This window comes from Falco punctatus, assembly GCF_963210335.1.
Source record: "Falco punctatus genome assembly, chromosome: 2".
In the NCBI taxonomy this organism is placed as follows: Eukaryota; Metazoa; Chordata; class Aves; order Falconiformes; family Falconidae; genus Falco; species Falco punctatus.
Window position 1 is genome coordinate 17343390 of NC_137581.1, and position 22134 is coordinate 17365523.

At 36.8% G+C, this 22134-nt stretch overlaps 1 protein-coding gene across 2 annotated transcripts in view; it reads left to right on the forward strand.

Moving 5' to 3' along the window:
- AASDHPPT (aminoadipate-semialdehyde dehydrogenase-phosphopantetheinyl transferase) overlaps positions 1 to 22134 on the forward strand; it is a 37087-nt gene that overhangs the window by 9033 nt on the left and 5920 nt on the right. The window contains exons 3-5 of one of the 2 annotated variants that reach the window (XM_080377102.1): positions 10943 to 11064; positions 11565 to 11726; positions 18010 to 18087. In XM_080377102.1, coding sequence (XP_080233228.1) covers positions 10943 to 11064; positions 11565 to 11726; positions 18010 to 18087 — 362 coding nt within the window. The remainder of the gene's footprint in view (positions 1 to 10942; positions 11065 to 11564; positions 11727 to 18009; positions 18088 to 22134) is intronic. The other variant, XM_080377103.1, reaches the window with a different exon arrangement.

A 22134-nucleotide genomic window follows, 5' to 3' on the forward strand; every position in this document is an offset into this window, starting at 1 on the left:
CAAAGGGACAACATGCTGCATGACTAATTGACGCTGTCTCTTCTCTGTGGGAAGACCAAACAAAACATGTCAAGTGGGCCAAACAGACTTTTCAGGTGCTGGCAAGCCAAAAAAAATGGCTTTGCAATGGTGTTTTGTTTTGTTTTCTTTTTTAAAGCATGTTCTTACATGGTTACTTTCACTATTACATAGGAGAGATTGAGTCCCAGATTTCAAACACTAGTACTACTGTCATCTTGCAGGGTTTTTTGGACTTCATTTTGAAGGAGGAAAAAGAGGGAAGGACAGTGTATACAAGAAAGTGGGGATGTTTTAAGTGTGAAAACAAGGGACATTTTTACTGCATCTGGCTATGAGATTCATGTTCTGAGACAGGCTTCTGTGCAGTGTTCTGACTTATGTCATCGCAAGGAACTGTTAACAGTCAGTGGCCTCATTACTGCAGTAGGCTATCATGATGTGGAAGGACGTAGTCGCAGAGTGTGTGTGTCTCAGTATTCAGGACCAGTTCCACACCAAATGTGGAATTTAGAAAAGACATATCTCGTTAGGGTCTGTCAGAGAAAGATTCAGTTTGTGCTAAGGTTGCAGAGCTTCTGGGGGTGGGGAGGGGGAATTGCATTTATCAAATCAAGGAGGTGTTACAAAATGTGAATCATGTAGTCAAATTCAATGTGGAAGATGAAGATGACTTAGACACTGAGAATTGGCTTCCATCTGTGCCCCCACCTCCCCTTCATCTAATAGTACATTTATTTATCAAGTACCAAGCAGATCCTAATGAACTCCCAGGTCCTCCAGAAGTTCTAGTTTCTTAGAGATGGGAATACTCTCCTTCTAATCACATTTTCACTGAAGTATATACCCTTTCTTGCTACTATTAATACTTCTATGGTTCAGTAGCAACTATTAGTGGTACCATGTGGATAATGTTGTTTGCAGTATGTCTGATTCAATGCAAAGATAGAACTGGGTGTCATCCCCTTTGTGCTGGAATTTTGTCTATGCATCTCACAGTAGCACCATATATACATACACATATATATATATGCATGCATACCAGCATGTATATGTATGTATCTACATATATATGCTTTTTTAAATATAGCTATATCTTATGTGGGTGCTATTGCACTAGCAACAGCTTGAGACTTTTGTTGCCTTTTTAAAGAGTAATATAAGAAGATTAGCTCCAGTAAAACATATTAAAGTTCGTAAATGTCTGTTACCTTTAAAGAAATCTGAGCATGTTTGGCCTTTTTTTACATCTATAGTTGTGTCCTCACAACTCACAATCATAATGGCTTTATAAAATAAAGTCTGGGTTTATGTTTATTTAGAATTTGGGGGTTTGTGTTTATTTTTAGTATGATGCATCGTAATCTCATGAGTGTTGAAAGGAAGTAGATTTCCTGCTGTTCTGACAAAATGGAATGATTGCTTTAAGTTTGGTATGTTCTCTAATGGAAAGCTGATTACAATGCTGCATTTTCATGGGCTAATTGACCTTTCTGCTGAAATACTGTGGCAACCTAGAGCTCCTCTAGCTGTGGTCACACAACCTCTTGGAAAGAGCTTAAGTAAGTAGGAGGTATTACCATTGACATACACAAGCTAAGAAAGAGTTTCTTAATTTATTCATTATATTTTTTGCTATTACTATTTAGTTTTAAGTAAGTACATTTCCTTAAAAGAGTTTGGGGTTCCTGATTCATCGTAATCACTAAGACCCTATGTATTTTAAATACTTTCATTTTCTCTACTCAGAAGCAAACTAAAACCGTGTGATTGTCAGTAAGCTTTTCAATGGCAAGTATATATTATAGTTGAATGTTTGGCATAGGAAGAACATGTAAAAGTGTGCTGAAGTCTGAACAAAATTTGAGGGCATCTGGCATTTTTTATATATTTTCAGAACAAATGACAAGCATGTATCTGTGGTAGACCATACACTACCTGTCTGTAAATAGATCAGATGTATTCAATTAAGTTTGTGACTTTACTTGGGGGTTTTTTTGTTTCTTTCTTTTAATCCAAGCCATACCTGTGTCAAAATTGCTGTTTCTTCAGCAAAAAAAAAATTGCAGTTTTGAAGGTAGAGCTATCTAATCCATTATGATTCTTTACTTTCTTTTGTTTAACATTTGCTATCAGCAGTTTTCTTAAGTATTCATTGCTGCTGTTAGACCAAATCACAATAATGCTATTGAAACTTTAGCAGCTTCTCTAATATTTCAAAGACTTAATGATCTTAACTGCAGAGAAAATATCAAACATTATCCAATTATGTCAGTCTCTTTATGACTTTTCCATTTTTACAATATGGGAAATGTTAAGTAATTTAAAGGAGGCAACCTCAAATTTTTGGACATTTTAAAGTTAATGCTGCTTCTCTGAGATATGCCAAGATAAAACTTATCATCAGTAGTTACATGATGAGAATGGATGTTTAACATATATATTACTGGGGGAATCGCGGGATGCTGGCAGGAAGCAGAGGTCACAGAATGCAGATCTAATCTCTAATTCACACTAAAGCTGTGTGAGCTTATAGATTTAAAAAACATGCTTGTTAATTTTCTGTCTGGTTCTTCAAAGTTAGTTTCCAAACACCTATACAAGGGTTAGTTGATATTAATAAACAATTAGGTGTTAATAAACAATGAACAGTTAGGGCATCTGTTGCAGAAGAAATGTTTTTTCTCTATCAGTTTACTTTGGTTTCCTTTAGTGGGTAAAACATGATCAAATATGTCTTGTGTCCTGCGCCAAAAGGATTGTCACACCAAGTGTCCAGGACTCAAAACATATTCCTACATGGTTTGTTAGTTTGCAGGATTTATAGCTTGCCTGTGTTTCACATTATTAAGTAGATTGATCTGTTCATACTTCAGTTGCTCATTTTGCTAGGTAGTACATTTCATATTGTCACTTTGCCTGTTTGCCGTCTGAAAATAAATTGATATCTATTGATTATATATTAGTTCTTGATCACTGACCTGTTTCTTTGGTCAGGACTCTGGGATTAGCGTTCTGGGGGTTGGGTTTTTTTGCTGTTTTGTTTTGTTGTTTGTTTTTGTTTTTTTTCCAGGGGATTAAGTTGATCAGTGAGCTGGCAGTAGTAGATTTTAGCTTTCAATTTCCATAATTTTGGATATAGACCAAAATATAAGCTATTTAGTTTGTATCTGACCAAAACAATTTGAAGACTGTAAAACTCTGGTACAAACTAAAGTGGAGAAGGTCAGTCATCTCCTCTTCTGACTACTTTTGAGAAGGCATATCATGGTTATGGTAATTTCAGGTACAATGGGACAGTTAACTACATTTGTTAAATGTACGTTGTACAAAGCTGATCTATGATTGACCTGATGTTTGTAACCATGTAAACAAAATGCCCGTATGAAGATTTCTGTATTAGCCCTATGGATAGTAATCTTCACTGTTAACGGCATCATAATTTACATTGTTCTTAATTCTTATTGTCTTTTATCTTCCTACAAATGCAGCTTGTTTGGCTTTTTTTTTATCAGGTAGAAAAATGGAGAAAAATACACTGTATTTCTCTGCTATTTCTGAAGTATTTTCTCCATTAGGACTAGGGAATTTAATAAGTGGTTTTTTTATTCTTCGCTCCTACATCTTTTTAAAATCAATAATGTATATCTGGTCTGAAGTTTTGCAGGGAAGAATGCAAAGGAGGTTTTTTGTCCTAGTCTTAAAAAAAAAAAGATACCTAGTTATTGTAGTGGAAAAGATGGCATTATATATTTCAATGTAAATGGTTTGTGCAAAAAATCCAGAATGCACACACATACACGCACGCACATGCACACTTATCTGTATATAGCGTGATTACTTTGTAGGTTTAATATTGGATTCTTTTCCAGTATCACTGACTATTTTTTTTTTTTTTCTCCTTACCCCTCCTGAAATTTCCAGGTTATTGTGTATTTTTAATTTAATGAAGAAACTTAACTTTGGGATGAGTTATTGTTTTTTTTAAATAAATGCATAGAAGACAATTTTGAAAGATTAGTCAGATTATATTTTTAAGGATCTGATGTGTCAAGTTCATTAGCTGGGAGTAATAGCTGCATATAGGTAAGAAATCAATTGCCTTCACAGCTGTGTTAATTTCACATTTTTTCTGTGAACTATTCTGGTTTCAAATCTGTATTATGATGTGATAGGGGTGTGAGGTTTATATGTCTGTAGATTTAAAAAAAAACAATGAAAATATATTTTGGTCTCAAGGATGAAACCTTTAGCTTATCTTGAGAAACTGATCAGATATTTGCTGCATGCCTGCTTTCTGTTGGTTACTGTTCCTTAAGGAGCAAGTTAGTGAGTGTTATGGGAAGGAGGTAGAGCTCTATATATATTCTAGGGAAAGAAGACTTCTAAAGTTGGGCCTTTGAATAGCTAAACCATCCAGTTAATTTTGTTCTAATGCAAATGGACATCCAGGTTTGTATTTGTTAGACAGTCAGATACTGTGACAAACTGTTGTCAGTTAACTGTATATTATGAAAAGAAGCTGTAGTATGCTTTAGGTAAATTTATTAGAGTTTTCTAGTTGACTCTCTTACTTTTCAGCAAGATGATACAATGTAAAAACAAAACCTGCTTTCAATATTTAGAGGATGTCATGCTTTGTAACAAAAATTTTTCAAATGTGGAGTTTACTGTAGACAACAGAAATGCCTTCAGAATACTAGCTTTTATGAGCAAGTGCAAAAAGAAAGAATACACAACAGTTTCTGTAAAGGTGAGAAAAGGAGGGAACTATAAAAACATACAGGTGAAAATGTATATTCAAACGAGAGAGGAAAGGGCAACATAATTCTCATTATTAAAAAGAGTTAAAGTTTGTCTCACAGTTTCTCTTTAAAAGAAACTATGTAAATTTTGAATAGTATATTAACTGTAAGTTAGGAATTCAAGTGGCATAGGCAGGTAAGAAGTACCTGTCAAAGCACTGGAAATAGTTGAAAGTTTACATTGCCAGGAATTACCATATTCAAAATCTGTAGCTGTTAACTTAGATTTTCGTAAGATTTATAATGAAATTATTTGGTTGATGACTGAACAGATACATGTTCTTCTGGAAAGAAAAACTGTCTTTAATAATAACACTTTTATGATTAGGCTTCCATACTAAATAAAAATCTTATCTTTAAGGTATTATTAGAGGATAATTGTGAAAAGAGATATTATTAGATTCTTGATAGAATACTTACAGTACTCAATATTATAAATTTCAAAGCAAGATAACTTTCAGTTGTAGTGGAGTTTATTTTCATTAATCCCCTTGACCAAGGCAAGTTTGGTTTCGTATTTAATTCATAAATCTCATCCCTACCCTCTCACCCCCTTGTCGTGTTAATAACTTTCATACCATTGGCTCAGCTTTTCTGTCTGCTGATACGCTCAGTTCCCTATAGAATCTAAATCAGCATTTCAGCATTTTTCTCATATTTTATTTTTTGAAACCTTTTGTCCAGTGTTTTAATAGGTCTGCTTCCATCACAGTTTTTCTTCTTTTAAAGAAAATAAGAAAATGGTAAGTGACTGTTCTTTCAAAGAGTTTTAGCAGTTGATGGGCGTATGTATCTTTTTCCCATTAATCATAAACCATCTGTGGAACACGCTTCCAACCTTCCAAGCTTCTCTGCTTCCAGCCACACTTACTTTTGAAATCTGTTATGAAAACATATCTTACCTATCCTGTGTATTCCTAAAATCATGGAGTTGTGTTAATTCCATTTCAAGGATGAATGCAGACCTGGTCAGATGCTTGCCCAATCAGATAAATATTGTGCAATTTTGATGGTCACTGATTTGTGATTTACATACATAAATACTTTTTCTGAAGCGTATATATCGTGTGTTGCAGAAATCTCACATTGCCACTGAGATAGACAAGTTTTCTGTTTGTATATTGGATTAATTGGAATCAGAATCTAAATTGCAATTCTTCGGAAGCTGTAAATATGACTTACAGAAAGGAACCGGCAGGTATAGCCCAAAGCACCTGAGCCTGAGGATGATAGGGAGTGCACTGATGTTTAGTTTAGTGTTAGGTAGTCCTGGGAGGAGCAGAGTTGAACTAGATGATCCTTATGTGTCCCTTCCAACTCAAGATGTTCTGTGATGCTATGCTGTAATTCTGTGAGTATTTGAAATACAGTTTTGAGCATTTAAATTAATTTTTTTCACATAATTTTATCTACGTAGTTGTATGTCCAGCTGATTTTTTTGGCTCAGTGTTTAAGTTGTTCGGTTTTTTTTGTAATAACCCTGAACACTGGGAAAGGAGTACTGGATCATATGAGCAAGGACTCAGTACTGTGTGAACCCAGCTGTGTCTGCTCTGGAGCTTGTTAGTGTATGGATGTTTAGAAGCTCAGACAAATCAGATGTGCAGTTTTCTGTAACCTGCATAGGCATATTTGACGGAGTTTGATTTGGTCACATTTGATGGAGCACTGCTTGCTGATTTACAGGGATTTCTGCTAGAAATGTCTTAAATTGGATCAAGATGCTATACAAGCTCTGTCCCTGCCTTTCTGTGTCCCTGTTTGTCACTTTCACAAAGGAAAGAAGCTCAGTTTAATGAAGGCTTTTGCACACCCTGGTAGGGGTTGTAGGCAAACAGGTTGCAGAATATGAGGTCAGAAAACTGAAAATAGCACCACTTGCTGTGACAGATTTGTGTCTTCAAGTCTTTATGCTTGTCCTTGTTATTGCTTCCCCATAGACACACACAGAGAAATGTATTTATATTTTGAAGAGGTAATGGTCTGTGAAATAGACTAAAGGAAATCAGTTGTGACTTTTCTATGAACTAATGAAACAATTCCTAAGAGACCAAAATATTACAAAAAGAATGTGTTTTTAGGGATGTCATGGCTGAGTTAGAATATAACCTCTTCAGGGAGAAAAAGCTGAAGAGTTGCCATGCTCTGACTCTGAAAGGCAAAACAAGCTTCAGTCTTGGTTTAGACTGCAAGAAAAAACTGCCCTGACATTGTGAAAGTCTCAGAAGTGAAGATGTATCTTGCTTCCTGAAGGTAAGATGTGCTTTTGTAGCAGATGCTATGTTTTGTCTTGTTCTGCCCACTTATTGGTGGGCAGTCACAGCAGCGACCTGTCCCAGCAGAGCCAGAGTCATGTGTAGCTTCTTGCTGGGTGCAACTGCACTGTGGACTTAACAATAAATAAATAAATTAAAAAAAGCGCACCCCCAAAACTAAACTAAAAAAACTCAAATCCACCAAAAAAAATCACACTAGGAACCCTACCATAGCCATTGCCATTCTTAGTCTTCTTTAGTGTGTAACTTTTAGCAAATCACTGAACTGCTCTGTGCTGTAGTTTCCTCTGTAAAATGTGGGGTAAAGGAGTAATGAAGTTTATCTTTAGTGCAGGCATGCTTAGTAATTTAATTCATGTTTGTAAAGTGTTCCATGATCATTTGGTTTTAATAAAATAATATTCCTCATTATAAAACGAACCTCTGCAGAATTTGTGACAAACCTCTGCTGCTGTAGGGAGGGAGCTTTATCAGAAGAGCTTTTTAAGTCAGTAGATAAGTCTCCTAAAATCTGTTTGGGCATCTTATAGTTCAGCATTTATTTGGCAGCCCATGTTCCAGATGCTTGATTAGTAGGAATGAAGAGGCTGTGGAGGTGGTAAAAAGAAATCTTCCTTATCAGGATGATCAATCTTCATTATGCTGGGAGATCGTGCATTATTTCAGGCAAGCCAACCCAAACAAACAATGCTGACCTCCCCAAAATCTAGGACCACCATGTGTTTAGGAAGCTTTTCTGTTTCCTGTGTGTATCACTGGTTCATTTCTGTTATCAGCAGCTGTTGCTGGCCATACATCTGGACTTTGGTTTCTGAACCATGGAAAATAAACTAGTTTTATGTCTTGAAGAGATAGTGTTCTGTGGAATGGACTACAGGAAATAAACTGTGCCTTTCCTATGAACTACTGGGATATGGTTTGGTGGTGGACTTGGCAGTGCTCAGTTAGCGGTTGGACTTGCTGATCTTAAAGGTCTTTTTCAACCTAAACGATTCTATGATATCTTAAAGGAATCTTTTTTTTCTTTATTGCTGTAAGTTAAATAAGAAACAGCAGTACAATTACGTAAGTTTCAGTGAGTGTCTGGCCTTATCATTTATTGCTGACAACGTAAAGACAGCCAGTATTATATGTGTGCATTACGATAATAGCATTTTGTTCCATCAGAGAATCTGTTTTTCAAGTGTAGCTGTAGAGAAGATGTGTAGGTAGTTGTCTTTGAGGGTGCACAGGAACAGGGGAAAAGGCAACAGGCTCAGGATGCTTCAGGGGAATTCTGTCTCAATGGAACAATTCTTCAACATGAGAACAGTAAAACGCTGGAATAAATTGCCTGGAGAAGGGTTGAAAGACTGTGCTTGACAGAACCTTGGATAACCTAACATAAGGCTCTGTTTTCAACAGAAGGTTGGACCAGGTGGTCCCTAGAGGTCCTTTCCAACCTAAATTTTTCCATGATTCTGTGAATCTATCTTTCTCTGGCACTGAAACAAATATGGGGAAATGGACTAGGCAGACTGTGGTACTGCTAGTAATCTGTGGAGATGAATAGTCCTGGCTCCTCTAATCTGATCCATTCCTCAGAGCGAAGCAACTGTGCTGTATTAAGAAGGAAACGGGAGCGGAGGGAGAAAGCAGTACCTGAACTTTTCAGAGGAGGGATGTGACGGACAGCTGGAGTGGAGGGAAAAGTACTGTGTAAATTTGAACATAAGCATCAATGAGGGTAGCTGAACAGTTGTTCTAGGTTTCTTCAACAAGGGGTAAGTATGGAGTGAAAAGGCAGTAGCATATGATTTTGATATGCACCTGGAGTACTAAACAGTTCAAGTATCAAGTGTATTTACCATGCGTGATAAGATTTGGATGGCAGAAGGACTGGCGATGCAGGAGGCATTATATGCCTCTAGGTGCTGAAGGTAGTGTGGATTATTTTGGATAGTCTTTGGTAGTGTCAACAGCGCTGGATTATTGAAAGGAAGAGAACTTCCTGAAAGTAATGGAGGAGGAAAGGTATGCTAGGAAGTTCTTGAATGTTTTGTAGTTTGAGTCACCTGAAGAGGCTGGTGCCTTACTGCTGTTGTCCTAAATACCTGACAGAAGAAGAGAAAGGAAAAAAATAAGTGGATTGTTTGAGCAGGTGTCAACACAGTTACTTGATCATAAAGTAGACCATATAAACTGAGACGAAAGACAATAACCTTTCTTCAAGTTGAACATAATTTTTTGTTAATTTTCATTTTTCCAGGGAAGTTGTATTTCCTAAACATTTCATTTACCTTGGTAGTCCATCAAAACATACTTGACATTGTGGTTGCTTTTCTTTTTCAGTATCATCATATTCTCTAGAGAGGAAAGTTAGTTCTGTCTTTGGAGTGTGGATCTCTCCATTAGCTGACTACTGCAACTGCCAAAAAAATCTCTGTTTTAAGATGTTTTCTTCTCTTCAGTTTATAAATGAAATTGAGGGCTGCTCTGAAATGTCATTGCCTTGTCTTGTGTGATGTGTATGTCAGATTACACTTTTCAATATGATTTGGAAGTTGTCAGAAAACCTGAATGGTGCTTTAGTGTGACGTTAATTTGTTTAGATCAATTATTGCTGCCAATACCTGTTTTTATATAGTGCTTAAATATCTGTAGAAGACAACCACTCTATATATTTATCCCTTGTTTCAGATAGGGAACATTAGTGTAGAGAAATTTAGTTCCTTGCCAGTAGTTACTCACAGAATCAGTGGCAGAGCTCAGATTAGAATCTGCATCTTAAGCACTTATTTAGTGATAGGTTCTTAAAACTAGTGTGGTATTGGGAGGGGAGACTATGTTTTGAATTAAATAAGACTAATATTTTCTTTTTAATAAAAACATTGCATAACCTATGAAAAAAATTGTCTCAATACATGGCATTGTCTCTATCCAGATTTTTATTATCCCTACTAAAGAAAATAGATTGCTTTCTGCCATTGTCTGTTTAGCCAGCTGTAAGCCCTATTGGACAGATTGCGTGGTATGCTGATTAATGATACAGGCTGTGGATGATTAGCCAAGCATGTAATGAGTTCCATAGCTTCCAGTGTTTTATAGAAATGCCATTAATCAATATAACTACACAGTCTGTAGTTTTTTCTGCAAAGTAAATTTGGACTGGGGGGGAAAAGTGATACAGTCCCTGAAGAGCTGCTGCAGTGCTACACAGATACGCTTGTTTTTAGAGGAGGCTTAAATTTAATCTAAGGATCTGCAGGTTTGTAGGGGTTTTGTTTTTGTTTTCCTTGATATCTTTCTTACTGTCGTTATGGGCATCTCCCTACCCCCATTTTTCTTGCAGAATACATTCTTAATATGCATGCAATAAATTTGGGAGATTGTAATTCAACATGTGCTTAAAAAAGTGTTTCTTTTGTGTCCCAGCATCCAAGGGCAGAAGGCAGAATAGCTTGATGAATTCTGACAAAGCATGCTGGTTTGTACAATGTTACTAGATCAAGCTGTCAGATGGCAAAAACTGTATATGCTACTTTTGTAGCTGAATATAAAGTTTTTAATACAAAATTAGCACTGGTTAAATACTTTGCTTTTTAGAGAATGCTGAAAATATATAATATGTTTATGATTTTCATTTTACATTTTTAATGCAGTAATTCTGCTGTAGGAATAGTTTAATACTATCTCCTGAACAATTATCAGTGTCACTGCTTTAAGGCTACATACATTCAGATTGTAGAGCACAGTTACTTCATAATTTTTTTTCCTATGAGTTTTTTCCAGAGCAGTAACATGAGGTAATTAATTTATTTATTATTGCTATTTTGTTCTGTAATATTTCTTTCTAATTTATAGGTAGTAGCTCAATTCCAAATTTCTTTCGCATCATGAAGCGACAGTTTACTGAAACAGAGTGGGGTGTAATCAAGTCTATGAGTAATGAATGGATGCAGTTGGATATGTTTCATCGGCACTGGGTAATACTTTTTCCTATTTAAAGGCTGCAGTGCTATAACCTGAATGTTCTCTTTTGATATATTTTATTATTTTTTCCATTGTGGTAAAATTGTATATTTTTTATAGTTACATGTGTGTGTTTGGAGGTAAGATTTTGATGGGTTTTATATTTTAGTGATTATTTTAATGTCAGAATAACCTTGAAAACCATAATACAGTTGACATTTCTGGAAGGATTTATGAGTAGTTTTAAACATGTGTCCAGAACAAAGTAAAGGGTTCATATCTCTATATGCCACCTGGTAATTCTGGTTGCATGTTCATTATAATACAGCAAGTTAGGCTAGGTATTAACAACACTGATAACTTTCTTTCTTGGTAACTGCATCAGTTTACCCTCACATTTATAGTAGTCTAAGTCTTAAATTTATTTGGTCTACTGTATCTGCTCAGAAGTAATGTTTATAGAACAGTTTGAAAACACCCAGTATGAATAAAATTAATTTATTCTATGTTTTAGGCCTTAAAGGAAAGCTTCTTAAAGGCTATTGGAGTTGGAGTTGGCTTTAACTTGCAAAGAATTGAATTTAATGTGTCCCCATTGCAACTGGAAATAGGAAAGGTGTATAAAGAGACAAAAATGCTTCTGGATGGTGATAAGGAAGAAGAGTGGACATTTGAGGTCAGAAATACTCAAATTTAATTTTTTGGTAATGATAAACAGTCTCACATACCTATGGTTGCATTGCACATTTTATTTTTTTTAATTGCAGCTTCACATCTTTATTCTCTATAACCACATCGATCAAACATATAATATGTGTATATATATATATCAAACATATATATCACACATATATATGTCTCAATCAAACTTAGGATATAAATCCACAGCATTTTTAAGTATTTTTGATGATTGCAAAAACACCCCAGAGATTACAATGGCTTTTTGTTTTTTGTGTTCCTTGAGTATATTTCTTGCATTTTATGAAAGTCATCCTAGGGCGTGCAGGAAGTTCACTGAAGCATATTCAGACCTAATTTCTGAACAGTGTCTAAGAATTTTAAAGTTCTTCATCATTTGGTCTAGAATGGGACTAGTGATTAAATAACCCCATCAGTTAGTGTTTACATTAAATCAGGGGTCCTCAAACTACGGCCCGCGGGCTGGATACGGCCCCCCAGGGTCCTCAATCCGGCCCCTGGTATTTATAGAAACCCCCCCTCACTCCCCCACCGGGGGTTGGGGGGGGGGGAACCAAGCAGCCGCAGATGACTGCCTGCCACTTCATCCGTGCACTGACCCCCTGTTTAAAAAGTTTGAGGACCTCTGCATTAAATGTTTGAAATGGAGGAGGTGCCTTCAGCTCCTTTCGGGTTTCTTACTTCTTGTCCATGCAAGCTGGGAGAAATGTGCTTTTGTGGGGCTGGAGTTAACAGTGTTCTGACTGGCTGCTATCTGTGGGAATCAAGAGATGCAAAAAAACTTGCCTTTGCTTAACTGGAACATTAGTTGGGGCTCAGTTTTCTATCTGGCTATTAGGTTTTGGGGTTTTGTTTGGTTTTCCTTCTTGAAAGTGTCTGAGACTTGTCTCTGAAATAACTAGCCTATTAGTTGTGGTAGGAAATGATCAACAGCATCTAATGTAGTTTAAAGGGTATATAAAGAACTGATAGGAACATGGTTTAGTGATTGGTAATGATAGGTTAACAGTTGGACTCAATGATTTTATGATTCTTCTCCAACCTAAATGATTCTATGATTTGATACAACGATCTCAAATTATTTAATCACCCTAAGAAGCCAAGCTTTAAAAAAAATAAATTAAATCACAATACCATTTCTCTACACCCCAAAGGCACTTTCATTCAATTACTTAAAACAAAGGAAGATATGCAAAAGACATTGACTCTAACATTGTCTGTGAACAATTTACACCCTATTTGTTTGCCATAAGTTTGTGCAGCTGGTATATATCTGACTAGCAGTTCAAAGAATACATACTTCACGATTTCACAAAATATCAAGTGTAGTTTTCAATAGGAGTATTCAGTTTCCAATACACGTTTACATTTTGAAAATATGTTGTTGGGAAACAACTGTTACAGTCTAAATGATAAATTTCTGCCGTATGCTTGTTTTGTGTATTATACAAACTACATATATGGTGTGCATGTAGTAAAAAAAGAATGAGTGTACCAGTAACATTTAACTTGTAGCATAAGCTGACCTCTTCACAGTTCATTCCTTTCACCATTTCTAGCCACGTTTGAGTTTGTGTTATGTTAAAAATCTATCAATGCTAAATCAGCCATCTTATCGATATTGCCGTGTTCTCTGGGAACTGAGTATGTCATGGAACTCACTAGTTGGAATTACAGATTGGCAGAAGAAAATCTCAAGAAAGACTGTGACGCATCTTGTAACAGAATGGTTTCTGTATTAATGCTACCAGTGTACCATTCTCAAGGAGGCATCTACTGCTTTCGATTGACTTCTGGAACTCCTAAGTTTGGTCTTTGATGACATGCCAGTGGTTGATTGATTAAAATAGCCTGAAGATGATGTAGGTAGCTCCCTGTATTGCTCAAATGCTTTGTAATTATTTTATTTTTCCTTATTACTTAGTAATTACTGCTGAAAGCTTAATTTAATTTTTTTTCTGAGGAGCAACTCCTCTTCTATGCTTGCCCTACTTCTTCCCAAGAGCACAGCCTTGTAATGAGGCAGATCATAGTATTTTAAAGAAAGGATTTGCAACCAAGTTTCATTTAAATAGAAGCTTGCTTGGGATATAATTTCATTCAAATAGCAATGTTTATTATTGGAAAAAATTGGAAAAAAATCAGTTTCTCAGCTACCAGTCCCTAGCCTAAAATTAAGCATCACTTTACTTTTTAGTCTTTTTCCAAGTTTCTTTTAATTTTGTGCCCATTTTCTTACTTACAAAAGTCTGAGTTTTGTTTCATTATTTGCTCTTAAGCCACATTCTTGGAACAACTTCTTAACTGAAAACACTAATTTGGAAAATCTGGAAGAATCACCCAAGAGAAGTCATTAAGAATCATCTATAAGACTATATAGTACTAGTATTGTATTTTTCTTTCATTCCTTGTTGTGCTAAGTTTGCTTGAATTAACTTTTTCTAGCAAATAAAAACCAGAACTGCCTCACTTTTGCTTTTCAGATCTACCTCTATGATAGGAGATGATCAAAGAAAGCAAGGCTGATTAAAATTCAGTTATCACATATTTTAGATTGTCTAATTTCAGTTTTAAAGAGAATTTAACTTACTAAAAACAGAAGAGAGAGATAAAGGGGGTTTTACCCATTTAAATTACACAAAATATTTTGAAATCTCCTTCAGAAAGTACCATGTAATACGAAAAATACAAATTAAAAGCATGAAGACTAGAAGAAGATTTACCACCTTGTAACTGTCATGACTCAAAGGTCAAGAGAAGCACTAGTGAATCAGAGCAAATCAAAGCTGACACTGTTCAGACATCCTGTAACTGTTCAAAACAAGAGCAAAGCCCCTTCATATTGGAGATAGAATTCTCTGTGAACATTAAAAAAATATATCTGTTATTTTATTGTAAATACCAAATGAACTACTTTATTTTGTAGTTGCCTGTTGTCCCTTCACCGAGGGTTTAGATTTGTTTGAATTGTCTTCCCCCTCCACTGCTTGTGTATTTTTGAGAATGGATAGAAGGCAGTAGCTCAGAAATAGCCTCTTGTTTGATCTTGATGTTTTCATATAGTACTCTAGAGATTGCTACTCGGATTGCTTCCCAACTATTTTGGAACAAGTAGGAGAAAAAAATACAGTAAAACTTAATTTAAAAACATAACTTTAATTTTACGTCTGCTATGTGTGTTAAATATTCTTCATTCACGTAGGCAGTGCATGCTTTCCTCATTTTAAAAAGGTGACTTTCTTTACTAATAAATAAAACTTTACTAGCCCAGTGAAGAGTGATACAGTATTTGTGTCAGGGTATTAATTTAGAATGGCGTCGTTATTCTGATGATGGTGATGACAATCATCATCATTATGGGTAATTCTGTATGCTCCATTTACTTCCTTTGAAGAAAATAAACTTACAGAATTGTCCTGGTTTCAGCTGGGGTAGAGTTAATTTTATTCCTAGTAGCTGGTATGGTGCTGTGTTTTGGATGAGAATAATGTTAATAACACATTTATGTTTTAGTTGTTGCTAAGCAGTGTTTACACTAAGTCAAGGACTCTTCAGCTTCTCATACTGCCCTGCCAGCAACGAGGTGTTTAGCTGCCTGCCAGGTTAATGACAACAATGAAGTACTAGTTCATTTTAATAAAAATGAAAGAAGTTGATTACAACTATGATGAGTCTTATAATTTAAAGAGATAAACATAAGTTTATAATAATTTGTCTGTAGCAGATCTGATATGTGGAAAAAAAATCCTAATTACTGATTTGCAAAATGTTAAGTGTATTCATGGCTCTTTCCTTATTGGTCCCAGTTTTCTACAGTTAATCAGCAAGGATGGCTGAATAACATTTACTGGGTTCTATATTAAAGAGGAATCTTAAATGAGACAAAAGACATTACTGTTTTGGTCCCTCTCTCAAATTTGGATACAGCCAGTTTGTAAAGGAAGCACCTCATTTATCCTAAACCTCATTCAGGGATTAAGAATCACCTGGCATCAATGGTGCCACACAAGTAATTGTTTGCATTTATTCACAGCAAATATTTGCTTGGTTTGTCTATATGTAAATAAATGACTTCCAGAATATGAATTTCAAACTGTGATTACATGGGTCAATTTGAAACATATTTGCTAATTATTGGTATGCAAATTTAAGGGAGTGTTCTCAGTAAGAGAAGTTAATCCAGTTGTATTTTCAGGAATAAATAGGAATGAAAACTTCTAAGACTAGCAATTCCAACTAGATTCACACAGCAATCCTTTCTGCTCCCTGGGAAGGTACAGTTTCTTCATAAGCTGTCTGTTGTTGAGTGAATCCAGAATGATTTGAATCCCAGGCACATCATTCTGCTGAGCCTTTGAAATGAGGTAATTATAAGTCTCAATGTGCCTGTAGCTTGACAGCTCTAGTAACAGTGTGGTTCTGTGCAGAGAAAAACAAATTTTGATCTATATGTTTTCTGGTTTATAGAGAGGAATCTTAACAAACTCTTCACCTCAGAGCAATTCTGTACGATTGTCCTTCTTCTCTTTTTGTTTAATCATCTATTTCCATTTAAGAAGCTGGATTTATTTTGTAAGCAATACCTCCAGATGAAGAGAGAAACAAGCTGATGTGCTGGTTTTTACGGCTTCAGTATGTTTCATTAACTCCATAGCTTAAGATTTTTGTTGGCCGCTAGTAGGGGCCAGGAAGAACATCCTTCCCTTCCGTATTTGGTTTGGATTTACATTTCTCTGGAGCAGCAAAGATAAGATGAAAGTTATAATTTGTTACATTTTATTGTAAGATGCTGAAAACTCTTTTGTGACCACATAGGATATGTGAAGTAAATGAGGTGGAACCTTCTGAATTCACTGTCCATTGGGCAGAGTGTCTGTAGGGGAATGGTCCATGTTACCTAGAGTCACTGCTTGTTAAATGCAGCTTTGAGCTGACAAGAAATTATTTTATTAACAATATGTAAAAGGATTTATAATATGTTTTTAGTTGCACAAACAAGAAGTAATACATAAGTTTGCTTGACAAAAAGAAATTTCTGTGCATTTAGCGTAAAGCTTTAACACAGTTGTTTGCAGACTTCTGACTACAGATATAGGCACTGCCAAATGTGCTGTACTGTGTCCTCTATTCTGATCAGTCTTTAACCTCTTGTACATGCAAAAAATGAATGAAGGGGGGGAATGAAATGGTTAAAAACTGGATGTAGTAATTTTTTTCATTTAGACAAACAGAAAACACTCCCACCCTAGAACTAGGCAACCAACAACCTTTGAGAGGAAACAGGAGGGCATTATGATGCTTTCTTTATATGATAATATAGTGCAGTTAGAGTATGTCCTAAGAAAGTGGAAAATGGAGGCTCAATCATACCTCCCAGAAGAATCTCCAGACTACTAGCTGAGTTTCAGATTAATGATGATATCTAAATTGTTCATTTTTGTAGGTGATGTTCTTGTTATTCTTGATTTCCTTTTTAGAAAGTTTGTGCATAAATTATGTGAAAACGTTTGGATAAAGAAGCAAGGAAAACACCCCCCCACCACCCCCCCCACACACATATTTTTATTTTAAAGCCAACAGGATTATGACTTGACTATAGAATAAACATTCAGAAAAAGGATATTAAAGTGTTTTTTTTTTTTCTGAAGTGAATTGTTTGGGATGAATTCTTAGCCTTTCTAGAGGAAAACACTTTTGAATAAAGCTATTAAATATATTTAGTAATACAATTTTATGCCTTACAACATTTTTGTAGGAAAATTGGTTCCTGTTTACACAAAGCAGTACTCAGACTGCTGTGTCAGATATTTAAAGTTGGGATCTTACATGCTGTCTGAAGCCAAGAGTGATTAAGGTTATTGGTGTAAGTTTACGCTTACATAGTTTTTCAGAATACCTCCTGGAAGTTTATAGTTTATCTTATTGGAAAACAGATAGTTAAGTTGGTTTATATGGCTTATGACTTAGAAGTGTCTGGTAAAGAAATGCTAAGGTCAGAAACTTGAATGTAAGTATCTACAGATGGGGGGTAAGATGATGGTAACCTATAGTAACTAGTTCAGCCCTGCTAACTTTTTAATGTATCTACATCTTTGAGCTCTCCAACAGAACCGCTAGAAAGGACTATTGCTTTTTGAATGTCATTAAAGTATTTTAAATGATGTTCTGCTATTGTTCTGAACCGTATTCTAAATATTTACATAGCCTGGAAACAGAGTAAAGAAAATACATTTATGTTGCCATTTTTTCATCTTTACTAGGAAACACGGTTAGATGACTATCATCACATTGCAGTGGCTCTCGGGAAACAGGAGGGATTTGGACAGAAGCATTCTGATGTAAGAAATTATTAAACTTTTTCAGTTCTTGGTAACTAATTACTTGAATTTAAACTTAAGCCTGATGCTGTAGCTAAAAGTGTGTTCTCTCAGATATAGGGCCAAGGAGGAAGCTTGTCTTAGGCACATTATTAACCAGCTTCTTACTGAACTGTTACCTCTAGTTCTAGTTCTGTTGTAGCTCTTTCAGGAAAAGTCTGGGAAGGATAAATGGTTTCAGAGGACAGCAACAGATAATGTCAAATCTGGAATGTATGTGTTACAGCGTTCAGTGTGTGCATTCAAGGGAAGAGTAAGTGATTTTTTGTCACAGCCTGCTAGTATTCACGTGGGAAAGATAGTTTTCACCGAGGGAAGTGGAGGCAGTGAACCAATCTGGACTGCTAAACTAGTACGGCACCTCACCAAGTTGATTTTAATAGGGGACTGTCAGTGCATGTATCTCGGAGCAGATCCATCCCTCAAACACCATTATGACAAGATGACCCTCGAGACGAGCAACAACAACCAACAGATGGGAAGAACAGCAGTGTTAGTCTTCATTCTATGTGGTCTCTCTATTGAGAGAAATGACAAAGCCACTTAAAAGCTTTTCAGGATTTTCTGTGTAATTTAATAAAGACCTTGGTCATGAAAATAGCAACCAAAGTCAAATTTGAGGCAGACAGGCAAGTTGTAGCCAAAATAGCCAGACAGTCAGCAAAACGTGACAGATTCCCATTTTTTTCTGTGGTGTTGTAGTTGCTCACAATAAAATGGGTTAGTGGTTTTCTGTTGTTTAGATACAAAGATTCTGCCAGGAACTAGAAAAAAAAATTATATATGAATGGATTAAAGGATGAAAGTAGTCATGCACGTATCTATCGTGGTCATAAAGTCTGAGTCTGTGTTTATGGATAACATAGAGTGGCAGACCTTTTAACTAGCATTGGTTAAAAAAAGTCTAAACTTCCTTTGAGGATTTACTGTGGTATATCAGTGCTCAAATATTCTCTAAGAAAATACATGCATTCTGTTTGACAGGACATATGCTTAAGTTCCCAGTGGGGCTGCATGTCATCCTTCCTACAGGAATACTGATAAATGTCAGTCTGAGGTGAAAAGGTGTTCATTATTTCTAAAGACAACTAAGTAGTCTACAAAAATCCACAATTTTTAAGTATTGACCTTCATCGTCACTGTCACACATCTTAAAATTATCATAGAAAGAATAGACATGATATCAAGAGTTCCGATGAAAAGTCATTGTATCAAGAAGGTCTCAAAGGCATACTTGTCCACTGACTAAATTTGTGATGACCTGAATTTCATTATCTCAATTCACTGAAAAAAGGTCATTTTAAATAGGACAAGTGAGTATTCTGTGACTCCCCAATATGAAGTGGAAATTTCTGTATTGTTGCATTGTGTCTTTTCAAGACTCCTAACAGGAATATGGAGGAAATGAAAGTGGCTTTCTCTCTTTCTAGCAGAACTGTGTGAAAGGATTATATGTATTACTAGATGTGTTGAGAGGAAAAGGCGTTCTTCATCTTAGTTTAAAAAAAAGAAATTGTGTGTAGACATAATGCACTTGTTTCAGGATGTCAGTGCTTGTTTCTGTTCCCTCTCTGCTATCAGAGTAGTAATTCATTATGTCCTGTTTGAAAAACATGTACTTCCAGTGAGCTTTCTTCCCAACTTGACGGCAAATACCTACAATTCATAGGAAAGACCAATTGTTACTTTAACATACTATAACTTAAATTCTCTAGTGTCAAGAATCTTAACAAAATGTCTGCCAGTGACTCCTATATGCTTGAATATTTTTCTCCACTTTTAACCTAGATCTAGACAGTTATCTGATGTAAGTCTCAATGAAGGATGGCTGAGTTTACAGTTCTTCATAATTCATATGTAGGATATAAAATACCTTTTCATGTATCACTTGCTAAATTTCACAGGACTTCTGATAATTCAATCAGAACGCGTTTCCCTTCAGACAAGCATGTGCTGAAGTTCAAACTAGATCTGTTAACAGTCTACTTAGTTCCGAGGCTTGGTTCATATTTGGTGTACATCTGTGATGTCACTTGCAGGGCTCTAGGCACAGTTCCTGCAGCTTTACCTCATCTCCAAAATGCCAGATGAACAGGCATGTCTCAACACCATGTCACTTGTGTGAGGATATAAAGTGACAGGCTGCTCAATTAACTTTTGCTTTCAGTCTGCATTGGACAACTTTGAGTCTTTCTATGCTGTTACAACAAACACAAACCATTTAGTTGTCTCTGCATTTATTCCTAACAGTTGTTTACGGCTCAAACATGGAAGCAGAGAATAGACATTTTTGCTGTTTTACCTGTTCACTGACCAACCTTCATAGATGTGACAGGAAGCCTTAGACTGTGTCACCTCCATTTGCATATAAGTGAACACCTACAAGGCACAGTTATGGACACATCCCCCAAACCTTCTCCAGGAACTCAATATGCTGGGATGCCTCTCTAAAGAGCCTGTAGATTAGTGCATGCAGTATGAGGAATAAACACGATGAGTTAGAGATCTGTGTGCAGTTGCAGGGCTATGAACTTGTTAGGATCATGGAGACATGGTGGGATGGCTCCCATGGCTGGAGTGTTGTGATCAAGGGGCTCTTTAGGAAGGACAGATAGGGAAGATGAGGGAGGGGGATTTGCTTTTCACATGAGAGAGCAGCTGGAGTGCTGGAGCTCTGCCTGGGGATAGATGAGGACCCAGATGAGTTTATGGATTAGGGTTAAGGAGAGGGCAAGTCAGGGTGATTATGGTGGGTGTCTGCTCTAGGCTACCTGACCAGGAAGTACAAGTGTGTGTGAGGCCTTCTACAGACAGATAGGAGCAGCATCCTGTTTGTAGGCCCTGCTCCTCATGGGGCACTTACCACCCCAAAATCTGTGGAGAGACACAGCAGGACATAAGCAACCCAGGGGGTTCCTGGAGTCCACTGACAACAACTTCCTCCTTTAAGTGACAGAGGAAGCAACTAGGAGAGATGTTTTGCTGGACCTCCTCCTCGCCAGCAAGAAGGGGCTTGTTGGGGTTGTGAAGGTCAAAGGCGGCCTTTGCTACGGTGAAGGTGAAATGATGGAGTTCAGGGTCCTGGGGGCAGGGAGGAGGGCTTAGAACCCTGGACTTGAGGACAGCAGACTTTGAGGTCAAAGATCTGCTTGGAAGAGTCCTAAGGGATAAGGCCTTGCAGGGAAGTGGGGCCCAAGAAAGCTGCTTGATATTTGAGGATCACCTCATCCAAGCTCAAGAGAGTTCCATTCCAATGCGTATGAAGTCAGGCAAAAAGGCCAGGAGGCCTGTGTGTATAAAGACAGGGCTTCTAGCCAAACTGAAACATGAAAAGGAAGCATAAAGAGAATGGAAATGAGAACTAGTAACCTGGGAGGAATACAGAAACATTGTCTGAGCATCCAGGGACAAAATTAGGAAAGCTAAAGCCATGGATGTCCAAGGAACCAAGAAGGGCTTCCGTAAGTGCATAGAGGCTAAAGTGAAGACTAGGGAAGATGCAGGCCTTTTGCTCTATAAGATGGAGGCCTCAAGTGCATAGAACATGTGAAGGCGGCATCTGGTACCTCAGCCTTTTCCCTCAGTCTTTCTTAGCAAGACCAGCCTTCAGGAATCTCAGGTTCCAGGGATGAGAGGGGAAAGAGCAAGGAAGATGTACCCTTGGAAGAGGACCAAGTCAGGGAATACATAAGCAAACAGGACGTACATAATTCCATGAGCTGTTACAGGATGCTGCTGTCAGCTGTCATTGCACGGCCTCTCTCAATAATCTTAGGTTCATCATGGCAACTGGGAGAGGTGCCCAAAGGCTGGAGAAAAGGAAGTGTCACTTCATCTTCAAGAAGGAGGACCCAGGGAATTATAAGCCTGTCAGTCTCACCTCCATCTCCGGAAAGGTGGCAGAGCAGCTAACTCTGGAAACCGTTTCCAGGCACATCAAGGACAAAGAAATTGTTAGGAGGAGTGAGCATAGCTTCACCAAGAGAAAGTCATGCTTGACCAAATTGG